Here is a 13398-nt window from a genome sequence, read left to right on the forward strand (position 1 = left end):
GAATAGGATATGCTCATAGAAAGAAATCTGGAGCCACTAATCCATCAACCAGAGTGATTTTCTGATTAATCGAATCACTTGACCACTGTTTTGGATAACAATGAAAGATAGTACGTTAAAAAAAACTCACAAATCTTGATTCTGATGTCAATTCTGATTCCAGCATGGAGTGCAAACAACGATTAGGTTTTAGAGTCAGACAGAATTGGATTTCAATATCATTGTGCCACTTTCAATCTGTCTGACCTGAAGCAGGTTACCTGACCTTGGCATCTCAGTTTCCTTATCTGTAGATTAGGGGTGATCAGGTTTCATTTAAGCATTGACTTAAGGAGGAAACACATTTAAAAGGCTTAGTGTGGGGCACTTGGGTGGCTCAGTCGGTTGAGCGTCCGACTTCAGCTCGGGTCATGATCTCGTGCTTCATGGGTTCCAGCCCCGCGTCGGGCTCTGTGCTGACAGCTCAGGGTCTGGAACCGGCTTTGGATTCTCTGTTTCCCTCTCTCTGCCCGTCCCCCACTCATGATCTGTCTCTGTCTCTCAAAAATGAGTAAACATTAAAAAAAAAAATTTAAAAGGCTTAGTGTGGCTCTTAGAATGGTGAGATGAGATTTTTGTTTTATAGCTGAGAAGTAACAGTACATGTTCTTTTTTTTTTTTTTTTTTGAGATAGAGAGCAGGGGTGGAGGCCAGGGGGAAAGGAGGAGAGACGGAATCTCTCAAACAGGCTCCATGTGTGGAGCCCAACATGGGGCTCGATCCCAAAACCCTGAGATCACAACCCAGGCCGAAATCAAGAGTCGGATGCTCAACTGACTCAGCCAGCCACTCAGGCGCCCCCCATACCTGTTCTTAATGACAGATACGTACGCTAACCTGACCAAAGATTTTAGGAAATTCCTTGAAACAGCAGAATTTTCAAGCCTTTGGCTCCTACAGAGATAATAAGCACAAATAAGATGATATAAAATTGTGCTTAAGAGTCAGATCTCAAGCATCAAACTGGCTGGCTGGGAACATAAACTCTGATGTTTTGTTTTAACCGGTGGCCTTGAGCAAGTGAATTAAACTTTCTGGGCCTCAGTTTCCTCATCTGTGAAAGAAGGATAATAATAATTGCACCTACTTTATGAGGTGAGTGTGAGAATTAAATTAATTTGTGTACAGAGCACTCACAAAGTTTCTGACACAAAGTAAAGCTATTCTTTGTATTATCTACTCTATGAGACACAACGTAGGCAAATAAAATCGCCCTCATGAGTTGCTAAATTCAAAACTGCACTAGATATCCACCTAAGCAGGCGATCAAGCCATATAAAACAAAGGAAATGAGAGAGTTTGTACCTCTTGATAGTGTTTTTCGATCGTTAGGATCCTGTCATGTAGAGCAGTGAACAGGTTGAAAGACTCCTCTTCAAGACGGTCCTCAAACTTCAGCTGAAGCAGTTCTCTGAGGAACCCAAAATCCACCTGAAGAGATCTAATGACCTAAAAAATGGGAAAAACATACATTGTTGTAGAGAGTAAGGGCGCTCTGCGTAAAGGTTCTAGCACATTGCCTGGTTCCGGGCACAGAGAAGCAAATTTTGCCACCGCAAGGTAAGCCTCTTTGGCAAACTGATTATTTTAGGCTGATTATTTTTAAGAAACTGCAAACACAGGAGAAGCTCTGAAAACTGAGGATAAGCTTCCCTTTTATAAGAGACATTTACATTTATAAGGGAAATCACCACTTGTAAGGGTGTCTCTTTAGCTGTACCAGCAAGAGGGGCATGACGCAAAATCTTTAGAGACCCTTTTTTTTTTTAAGTTTATTTATTTATTTTTGAGAGAGAGAGAGAGAGAGAGAGAGAGAGAGAGGGAGAAGGAGAGAGCGCACGTGAGCAGGGGAGGGGTAGAGAGAGAGGGAGAGAGAGAATCCCAAGCAGGCTCTGTGCTGTCAGCACATAGCCCAAAATGTGGGACTTGATCTCATGAACCATGATATCACGACCTGAGCCAAGATCATGGGGGATGCTTAACCGACTGAGCCACCCAGACTCCCCTAGAAAGTCTTATGTTGACTTAACTCTGCATAACTACCATACCCTTGTTTATTGAGCTTTTCCGGGTAACCTCCCATAACTGTGCCCTACCTCCCCCAACATCTTCTTTTGTGTTTAGTTGAAGGTGGTATTTAAGGTGACGACTTCCACCATTTCAGCGTTACTCAGTTTTTCTGGGTCTCTCCCATATATGCAGGGGGTGTACGTGTCACAAAATTGTTTGATTTTCTCCTGTTAATCTGTCGAACATCAATCTGATTCTTAGACCAGCCAGATGAATATTGAAGGGTCAATAAAAATTTCTCCTCCCCAACATGAGCATATGGTCTGGAATGTGGTCAGGGGCTCGTCCTGCCTTTTAAGAATACCTCTGAAATATGGTGCACATTGGAGAACTCCAGTTAACTTGCTAAACTAACATATGCTAATGAAGTAAGGGAGAGAAGCTTCCTGGTGGTTTCTTCCTAAATGGAATAAAATACCTGGGTTATTAACAACAACCCTTTATCACACCTCAAAAAGTATCATCCAAGATGTGGATTTTAAATCAGAAAAGATAGGAAAAAATTCATATTTGTTGTGAATTTACTAGCCAAACATTTAAATATATAACTAGCATGGTGACTAAGAATCATTTCTGATCGTCATCAAAACATACAATGTGTTTTGGTGAAGATATAATGGCCAAAAAGCTCCCGAATTTGGTGAAAGATAAAGACTCGAGATGCTGAACAAACTTCATGCAGGATAAATACATATGAACCACACCTAGGTACATAACAATTCAACTGCTGAAAACCACAGGTAAAAAGAAAATCTTTTTTTAGGGGCACCTGGATGGCTTAGTCATCGGTTTGAGTGCCCAAATCTTGATTTTGGCTCAGGTCATATCCCAGGGTCATGGGATTGAGTCCCACATCAGTATGGAGCCTGCTTAAGACTCTCTCTCTCTCTCTCTCTCTCTCTCATTCCCTCTCTTCTTCTGGCCCTCTCCCCTCCCCTCATGTGTACACTCTCTCCTTCTCTCTCTCTCTCTAAAAGTAAAAAAATCAAAAAACACTTTTTTTTCTTAAGTAAACTCTATGCCCTATCATGACCTTGAGATCAAGAGTGGCATACTTTACCAACAGAGCCAGCCAGGCGCCTCAAAAAGAAAATCTTGAAAGCAGTCAGAAAAGAAAACAAGTACATACAGGGGAATAACTTTTGAAATGATTGATGTTTTCTCATTAGAAAGTATGGAAGTCAGAGGCGCAATGTTACAGTGAAAAGTAAAAAAGTACATATCAGTCAAAAATGCTATAATCAATGTAACATTTTAAATAAAGAAAACTATGAGAATTCATTGCCCAAGTCAAGAATTGCTAAAGAAATTCCTTCAGGCTAAAAAGAAATATTACAAGCTGGAAACTTAGATTTTCAAGAAAGAGTGAAGAGCATTGGAAATAATAAATATCCAAGCAAATATAAAAGACTAGTTTTACCTCTTATTAGTTTAATATATATAGGAATGTTTAAAAATATTTTTTTAAATGTTCATTCATTTTTGAGAGAGAGACAGAGTATGAGTGGGGAGGGGCAGAGAGAGAGGGAGACACAGAACTTGAAGCGGGCTCCAGGCTCTGAGCTGTCAGCACAGAGCCCGATGCGGGGCTCAAGCTCACGAGCTGTGGGATCACGACCTGAGCCAAAGTCAGATGCTCAACTGACTGACTGAGCCACCCAGGAGCCCTCAGGTTGGATTTTTAAAACCTGCTATATATAATTTGTAAAAGACATACTAAGACACAACACAGAAATGAGGTCAGTGTAAGAATGAGAAAGATTTATCAGGCAAACACTATATCAAAGAATGTTGATATAGATATATTAGTATTGAAGAGAATGGTAAAAATATAGATATAGATGATATAGATATAGATATAGATTCACATACATATAGATTTATATACATATATACATACACGTATACACATACATATATATTCACATACATATATGTTCATATACATATATATATACACATACACATATACACATACATATATATACGCTCTCAACTATTAACAAGTGCAGCTTATCTTTATTTTCCCATATCCAGGGCACAATGACAAAGACCGACCTCACACGAACACAAGTTGCAAACAAACACCAAATAATTTGTCTCACAAAGAGTTTTTACTGACAACAAAGGACTGAAGTTAAAAATCAACAACATAAGAATAACTAAAAAGCATACTTGGAAAATGTTAGAATATTTCAATCTAATACCGATAAATATTAATAGCAATAACTAATAAAAATAATTAGTATTATGAATACCAATAAAAATACTGTATTTCAAAATTTGTGGAATGAAAGTAAAAAAGTACTTTATGGGAAATATAAGACTGTAAATGCTTATCAAAGGAAAGAGGGGGCCTCAAAAACAATGATCTATAGGCTTTGGTAGCTGACAACCCAATATCCATTACACTGGTTCTTCCTTACTGAGAGGACCAGGACTTTTTGGAACAGAAATATGTCTAGTTAAAATGCTCTCTTCTCTAGGGGCACTTGGGTGGCTCAGTCGGTTAAGCGTCCGACTTCAGCTCAGGTCGTGATCCCGTAGTCCGTGGGTTCGAGCCCCACGTCAGGCTCTGTGCTGACAGCTCAGAACCTGGAACCTGCTTCGGATTCTGTCTCCCTCTCTCTCTGCCCCTCCCCCGCATCTCAAAAATAAATAAACATTAAAAAAAATGTTCGCTTCTCTAGAACCCCGTCCAGTCAAAGGGGTCAAGGGATACAGTTAAGGCCAACGATCAACAAGCTGGGGTTTTCTATGGGGTTTTCTGCTTTCCTCACATGGCTGCCGCCCCCTCTACTTCTCTCATCTGGTCCTTCCTCCATGAACAGCAAATGGAGACTGGAAGTGAAACAGCCATCTTGCTACGATGAGGTCAGAATATGAAAGCAAAACCATGCACTAATAATGGAGATTTGAAAAAATAAAACAAGTCTGGTATATAGATAACAACAGAGAGCTACTGCCCCAACTATGGATTATCTAACTCTAACTGACTTATGGGATTAAGGCACGATAGTTGCATTTTCTTTTTTTTTATTTTTTATTAAAAAAATTTTTTTTAATGTCTTATTTATTTTGGGGAGACAGAGAGACAGAGTGCAACCAGGGGAGGGGCAGAGAGAGAGGGAGACACAGAATCTGAAGCAGGCTCCAGGCTCCGAGCTGTGAGCACAGAGCCCGACACGGGGCTTGAACCCACAGAAGGACCATGAGATCATGACCCAAGCTGAAGTCAGATGCCTAACCGACTGAGCCACCCAGGTGCCTCTTAAAGTTTTTTTTAATGTTTTATTTATTTTGGGGAGACAGAGGGACAGAGTGTAAGCAGGGGAGCCACGATAGCTGCATTTTCTAAAAATAGAGTGATATGCCATCCTAACTGACACTGAGATCCAACTCGAGCAATGAGACAAAGGAAAACAGAGCGAACCCAAAACAGCAGCAAAAATTAAATAATAAAGATAAGAAATTTATGTACTAGAAATGAAGATATGAGGGAGAGGATTAATAAATCTAAAAGTTGAGTCTCTGAAAAAATTAACGATATAGATAAAACTGCCAAGATTCATCTAGGGAAAAACAAGTGTGCGGACAAAATTATAGTTTTTTTAAATATATAACTACAGATACAATAAAGATTTAAGAATAATAAGAGAAGACAGTAATTTAAAAATTTGCCATTCTGAATACTTTTGTAGAAAAACATAATGTCAAAACTCACCCAAGAAGATTTAAGAAAACCTTAATATATCCATAACAAAATCAAAATAGCAATGAAAGTAGGCACATTCAGTTTTACAAGTGACTTCTTTTTTTTTTTTTAATTTTTTTTTTAACGTTTTATTTATTTTTGAGACAGGGAGAGACAGAGCATGAACAGGGGAGGGTCAGAGAGAGGGAGACACAGAATCCGAAACAGGCTCCAGGCTCTGAGCGGTCAGCACAGAGCCCGACGCGGGGCTCGAACTCATGGACTGCGAGATCATGACCTGAGCCGAAGTTGGACGCTTAACCGACTGAGCCACCCAGGCGCCCCACAAGTGACTTCTAACAAATAAAGAAACAGGTAATTCCAACCTCATGTTAATTATTCCAGAGAAAAGAGTCAGGAACATCTCACAACTCATTTTATAAAGGTACTAAGACCCTGGTGCCAAGATTGAACAATAGTGTAAGAAGAAAAGAAAATTACAGGACAATCTCTTAGGAACATAAATGAAAACAATCATTGGTAAAATGATAGCAAATGATGCAGAAAGCAGAAAGAATTATTATGGTCCAGCTGGGTTCATTCCGGGTTTACTATTCAAAAATCAGTTTTCCTCAACATCACTCGTCATCAGTGAAATACAAATCAAAACCACGGTGAGATACCACCTGACACCTGTCAGAATGGCCAACATGAACAACTCAGGCCACAACAGATATTGGCGAGGATGCGGAGAAAGAGGCTCTCTTTTGCATTGTTGGTGGCAATGCAAGCTGGTGCAGCTGCTCTGGAAAACAGTATGGAGGTTCCTCAAAAAACTAAAAATAGAACTGTTCTATGGTCCAGCAATTGCACTACTAGGTATTTATCCAAGGGATGCAGGTGTGCTGTTTTGAAGGGGCACCTGCACCCCAATATTTATAGCAGCACTATTGACAATAGCCAAAGTATGGAAAGAGCTCAAATGTCCATTGACAGGTAAATGGATAAAGGGGCGCCTGGGTGGCGCAGTCGGTTAAGCGTCCGACTTCAGCCAGGTCACGATCTCGCGGTCCGGGAGTTCGAGCCCCGCGTCAGGCTTTGGGCTGATGGCTCGGAGCCTGGAGCCTGTTTCCGATTCTGTGTCTCCCTCTCTCTCTGCCCCTCCCCCGTTCATGCTCTGTCTCTCTCTGTCCCAAAAATAAATAAAAATTAAAAAAAAAAAAAAAGAAGATGTACACACACACACACACACACACACACACACACACACTGGAATATTACTCGGCAATCAAAAAGAATGAAATCTTGCGATTTGCAATTACGTGGAGGGAACTGGAGGGTATTATGCTAAGCGAAATTAGAGAAAGACAATATCATATGACTTCACTCATATGAGGAATTGAAGATACAAAGCAGATGAACATAGGGGAAGGAAGCAAAAATAATATAAAAACAGGGAGTGGGACAAAACATAAGAGACTCTTAAATACAGAGAAGAAACAGAGGGTTGCTGGAGGGGTTGCGGGAGGGGGAATGGTCTAAATGGGTAAGGAGCATTAAGGAATCTACTCCTGAAATCATTGTTGCACCATATGCTAACTAACTTGGATGTAAATGAAACAATAAACAAATAAAAAAAAAAGATTACTGGAATAAAAAAAGAAATCAGTTTTCACCACATCATCATGTAAAGGAGAAAAGCCATAATGATTCAGTAGATCCATGAAAAGCATTCAAATCCAGTCATTCATGATATTTTTTTAAATGCCTCTTATTAAGTAAAAATAGAGGAAACACTCTTAATCTGACTTAAGCATATTGTATCAGAATTTGGTTCAGCTATATCTTAGAACTCCAAATAACAGAAGTGTCAATGAGAAATTATTTCTCTTTCACTGGAAATTGATGTGGGCAATCAGTGGTGAAAATGACACAAGTCCCTCCCATTCTATCACTCCGCTGCATGCACTGCCTCAAAACCACGGTACAAACATTAGCACCCATGTTCTAGGCACAGAAATAAGGAAAAGAAGGAAAGGAAGGGAAAGAAAGTGGGAAGGAGGAAGGAAGGGAGGTAGGGAGAAGAGGTGGAGGAAGGAGTGAAGTAGCAGAAAATGAGTGCACATGAACTGTTCACTAAGGAAGGTTCCCCAAAGTTGCCACATAATATTTCCACCGAATTCTACTGACCAGAAGTCAGTCATTTGGATGCGCCAAACTGCAAAGGAAATGAAGTTATAAAACTGTTCTGAAGGCATTAGGAAAGACAATAAATTAGCAAGTATGTAAGGAAATAACTTTCAAAAGTTATGAGTTGGGGTGTAAATTGGTACAATCTCCGTGTAGGGCAATTTGGCAATATCCTTCAAAGTGACTAATAGATACATCCTCTGACTCAGAAATTCCACTTTTAAATTTATGCCACAAAGTTGCTGGCCTATGAGTATGTACAGAATTATTCATCGCAGTAGAAGACTTAAGATGACCAAAACGTCCATTAATAGAGGGATAGTTAAATAAATGATGCACATTTTATGATATGATGTACTTTTGAAATAGGCAAGTAAACTATGTATCAATATGGAATGATTTTCAAGTTATATTGTTGAGTGAAAAAACAGAAACGAAGGACACAAGAGTATTTATAGTTGTATGCTATCCCGTGTGACAGTTTTATTGATTAGGGACCTTAATAACTCTTGATATCCGATGTGTATGAAATGTGCTGTTTCTTAACAATCAAGAAAGATCCAGAGGAAATATGATGGAATGTCAAGATTCGACAAAGCTGTATGATGGGTAACCCAAGTTATTCATTGTAGTATTTGCCACATTTTTCTACACACCAAAAGTATTTTACAATTTTTAAAAGGTATCATAAATAGTCTATGGCCATACCAGCCTGAACGCGCACGATCTCGTCTGATCTCGGAAGGTATCATAAATAGAAAATGTTCACAGATGTCAAAAGAATTTCAAGGAGAGTAACAACACACTTCGCAAAACATACATGCGCATGATGTAAATACAAGCAGCAGTGTATACAAATTATTTAAAAAAATACAGCTCTCATCCAATTCAGCTTGTAAAAGATGCTAATATTTAAAATTTTTTAATCATTTCCATTCTGTGAAGGAAAGAGACATAAAGGTAAACAACACCTAAAATAATCTCAGAAGTTTCTAAATGAATCCAGATTTACCTGTACTAGCTTCTCTGTAGATGAACTCAACTCTTTCAATGGCAAAATTTCATTGGAATCTGTTTGAGTAGCATGGTCTGTGCTGAAAAAGCCAATCTTCAAATCATCGGAAATTTTAAGTCTGGAAAAAATAAACGGAGATTAAAAGTGCTTTATAGAATAGATATTTCCTTTTAACATGTGTGTTATTACAGATATTTTTGTGTAAATCATGTTATATATATTTTTAAAGTCTACCTAGTTTGAAAGAGAGAGAGCGAGCATGCGTGGGGCAGGGCAAAGAGACAGGGAGAGAAAGAATCTCAAAGAGGTTCTGCACTGTCAGCATAGAGCCTGATGGGGGCTTGAACCCACGAACCGTGAGATCATGAGCCAAAATCAAGATTTGGATACTTAACCGACTGAGCCACACAGGTCCCCCAAATCATATTATATTTTAAAGATTCAAAGGGACCTGTGAGGTGAGGAAAGTTCTGAATTAGCTGCTCATGCTTTGGGGTTTTCACCAGGACTCTGCTGGATTATCAGATTCCTTGCACTGGGCATATTGCTCTACTGGTACTCATCTTAATTCCATTCTCTGAGTTATGATCAGTTTGAGCCTCCTTTTAATATCCTATCTACAGTTTTACCTGTGCTACTGCTTAAACCTATTATAAATTATACACAGGCATACAAGCAAAAATACTTTGAGATAGGGGTTCTTGAAATGTGGCCTGAGGACCCCTGGAGTTCCAGGACACCCTTCCAGGGAGTCCACAAGGTCAAAATTATTTTCATAATAGTATTAAGATTTTTTTTTTTTTTAAGAGAGAAAGAGTGCACAAGCAGGGGAGAGGGAGAGGGAGAGAGAATCTTGAGCAGGCTCCATGCTCTGGCAGGACTGGATTCCACACGGGGCTGGATTCCATGACCAAGGATGGGATCATGACCTGAGCCGAAATCAAGCCAGATGTTCGACCAAATGAGCCACCCTGGCACCCCGATAGCATTAAAATTTTATTTTCCTTTTCCACCATCACGCTCTCCCAAGCGTTCAGTGGAGTCTTCCAGAAGCTACAGGTTATGTGAGCACAAGACATGAATGTAGAAGCAGATATGAGAATTCAGCTACCCCACGAAGCCAGGCACTGAAAAGGTTTGCAAAAATGTAAAGCAATGACACTATACTCATTAAAGTTCTTGTTTTCAAAAATCAAGTTCATTTTTCTTTAAACTGTGTTATTTACATTAGCATAGAATTGGTTTACCATTATTTTCAGTGAATTAATTTACATATATTCTTTACTTCTCCTTGTAAAATTCTAATACGGTTACCATGAATAGGCATCAACTAAAGCTCTTTGAGGTCCCCAGGAACGATCACAGTTCCCGGAAACAAACAATTTGAGGATTCTTCTTTGGGATCATGACACCACCATACTGTATTTGATTTTCAGACTCCGTTTCTTGAGAAATCTGAGTAGGCAAGGAGTTTAAGTATTTGTAAACTCTTCCTACCGACCTTGAATGATGGCTATCGTAAACAGTAAAAAGAAAGCCAATTTTCTGGATTCACTCCGTCAATGTGATCAAACTTACCAACTACCAGCTTCTAAAATGTCAGCTCAACAAAGAAAGCCATGAAAGCCCAAGGAGAATCACCAGACTTTTCAGGGCAGGCCCTGAAGAAGGCAGAGTGCTTCTATCTTTCGTTGTCTGCTGACCAGCTGACCCTGCTGGGAGCGCCCCCCTGCAACCCTTTCCCTCCTTATTTGCTGGCAGAGTCTCACACGTATCTCCCACAGAAATCAGGGCAGGGTGATCATATTCCCAGTGTCGAGGGTAACTCTTGTCTTGTCTCCATCACAGAGATCCCATTCTTCTGGGCAGATGTTTTAGGGGAGGGTGTGGAACTTGCTTCTGGCAAGAATGACCCGAGGAAAGATATGTTGGGGGCTTGTGGGAAAGCTTTTTGCACTCCGACACCCACAGGGCACCAGGGGAGAGTTTTCCTCTGTGACCGAACACTGCCTTGCGTGGAAGCGATGCCAAGAAGTGCCACGGCCATCTGGTGACCACAAGTGGGGCCAGTCAGAGGGCAAAGCTCATACATGAATGATGAGCTGTTAAAAAAAAAACAAGTAATTTTCACTGATGACTTTGTTTAGCCATCGAATCAACTAGCTCTAAAGCCCGCCATACCTCTGGTCTTCCTGCATCATATAATAAACGCACCAATTGTTGAGAGTTTCTGTTAATCGCGGCTGAACGCTTCCTGGTATTCCAGCTATGTGATACGATGTAAATTACCTAACCTTTCTGGGCCTTAATTTCTTCTTATGAAAAAAAAATTAGTGCCTATTTCATACAGTTATTGTCAGGATTAGTGTGTTAATACCCAGAAGCACTTTGAATGATGCATGTCACATAGTAAGCCCTTAAGAAATGTTAACTGCTGGGGCTCCTGGGTGACTCAGTGGGTTAAGTATCCGACTTTGGCTGAGGTCATGATCTCATGGTTCGTGGGTTCGAGCCTTGCACCGGGCTCTGTGTTGCTAGCTCGGAGCTTGCTTCAGATGCTGTGTCTCCCTCTCTCTCTGACCCTCCCCTGCTCACACTCTGTCTCTCTCTCAAAAATTAATAAATAAACATTAAAAAAAAGAAATGTTCACTGCTATTGGTGTTGTGGTGGCAATTGTTACTATCATTATTATGGTCTGAAGTATCATTTTTTCATCACGTTTGGAAAAAACCATTGTAAGTCTAGTAATATTCAACCAAGAAAGGCTAAATTTAAATTCATAAATTTTTAAGCACTTAAAATAATGATTTTCAACTACTCCCACTAAATTTTCAACTCATCTTCCGCACACTTATCAATATCAGACTGATGACAAATCTCATCAGTATGTTATCCAGATGGGGAGGGAGCACCACCTCAGTTCCAACTAATATTTCCAGTGTTTTTCCACAGAAAATTGTATTTTAGATTTGGCCGAATTTCATTTTAGGAGTCTGTATCTTTTTCGCACTAACACAGTACTACTGGAAGAGGCCATCTCCTTGGTCCCTAAGTGTCCCTGTACATTCTTTCTGCGTATGTCAAGAATGCAAAATCCTGACCACTCTTTCCGCAGGCCATTCCTCAGAGTTGAGTTTGCAGTGAGCAATCTTGAAGGATGAGGTAATGCCTTTCCTCTGCCAAGAAGCAGGCTGATACTGTTTACTATAAAGAGTGGCGAGCTCAGGGATCCCCTCCTTTAATGCAACACGCTGTGTATATAGGTATCTATGATGGGTCTTTAGTGTTACCCTCATGGCACTGCGGGGGCATGGCAAATCATCAGAAATAAGCATGAAAGTCTGGATAGTGCTTTTGCAATGATGAGAAAGTCCTTTGTCTTTGACCCAGGAGTCTTGTGTCTTCTGCTGACAGCCATGAAACAAGCAAACGTGTTAGCTTACAAGTAGGGTAAGATCTCAAACACTGCAGAGTCCTTGACAGGTACCTGACCCATAAATCCTCTCAATAAATGCTTCTTGTATTGAATTTTTTATATTTATTTTATTTTTAAAAAGTTTTTTATTTAAGTAATCTCTACACCCAACATGGGGCTCAAACTCATGACCCTGAGATCAAGAGGTGCATGTTCTTCTGACTGAAACCGCCACACACCTCTGTATTGAATTTTTTTATGACTAAGATATAGCAATTAACTAAAAAGATCACCAATATTTAAAGCTTTGTCTACCTGACATTTACAACCATTTTTGAAAATAATTTGCGAAAACCACCAAGTTGTAATTATTATGTTAAAATTCAGTATATTTATGTATATACTGTATATTTATGTATTTATGTATAAATTCAGTATATTATGTTAAAATTCAGTATACTACACTATAGAAATGGATGAATCTTATTATCTATAAGAATTTTTTTAATTTTTTTAATGTTTATTTTTGAGAGAGACACACAAGAGCATGAGCGGGGGAGGGGCAGAGAGAGAGGGAGACACAGAATCCCAAGCAGGCTCCAGGCTCCGAGCTGTCAGCACAGAGCCCGAAGGGGGGGGGGGCGGCGGGGTGGCTCGAAATCACGAACTGTGAGATCATGATCAGAGCCAAAGTCAGATACGTAACTTACTGAGCCACCCAGATGCCCCTGAAATCTTTTAAAACATGATATAAAAACAAAATCATTTTACTTTCAAGTAAGCATCCCATAAAATATAGATAATAAACATTTCCTAAAATTACTACAAGGCTCCAAATTTCTCTTTTTAATCTATCATTCCCATTATCCCTAGAGGTATTTTACAAAAACCTGGGTTGTTTCACTATCCTGCTATAAAAGACTTTGACCGTCTTCCCTTGTCAAAGAGAATTAAATACAGTCTTCTTATTCTGA

At 39.6% G+C, this 13398-nt stretch overlaps 1 protein-coding gene across 2 annotated transcripts in view; it reads right to left on the reverse strand.

Moving 5' to 3' along the window:
- CB4H10orf67 (chromosome B4 C10orf67 homolog) overlaps positions 1-13398 on the reverse strand; it is a 163160-nt gene that overhangs the window by 137399 nt on the left and 12363 nt on the right. For both annotated transcript variants that reach the window (XR_008299952.1, XM_027073637.2), the window contains exons 2-3: positions 9006-9126; positions 1345-1488 (exon numbers count right to left, since the gene is read on the reverse strand). Coding sequence is in view for 1 of the 2 variants with exons in the window: in XM_027073637.2 (XP_026929438.2) it covers positions 1345-1488; positions 9006-9126 (265 nt within the window). In the remaining variant the exon portion in view is untranslated. The remainder of the gene's footprint in view (positions 1-1344; positions 1489-9005; positions 9127-13398) is intronic.

This window comes from Acinonyx jubatus, chromosome B4, assembly GCF_027475565.1.
Source record: "Acinonyx jubatus isolate Ajub_Pintada_27869175 chromosome B4, VMU_Ajub_asm_v1.0, whole genome shotgun sequence".
In the NCBI taxonomy this organism is placed as follows: Eukaryota; Metazoa; Chordata; class Mammalia; order Carnivora; family Felidae; genus Acinonyx; species Acinonyx jubatus.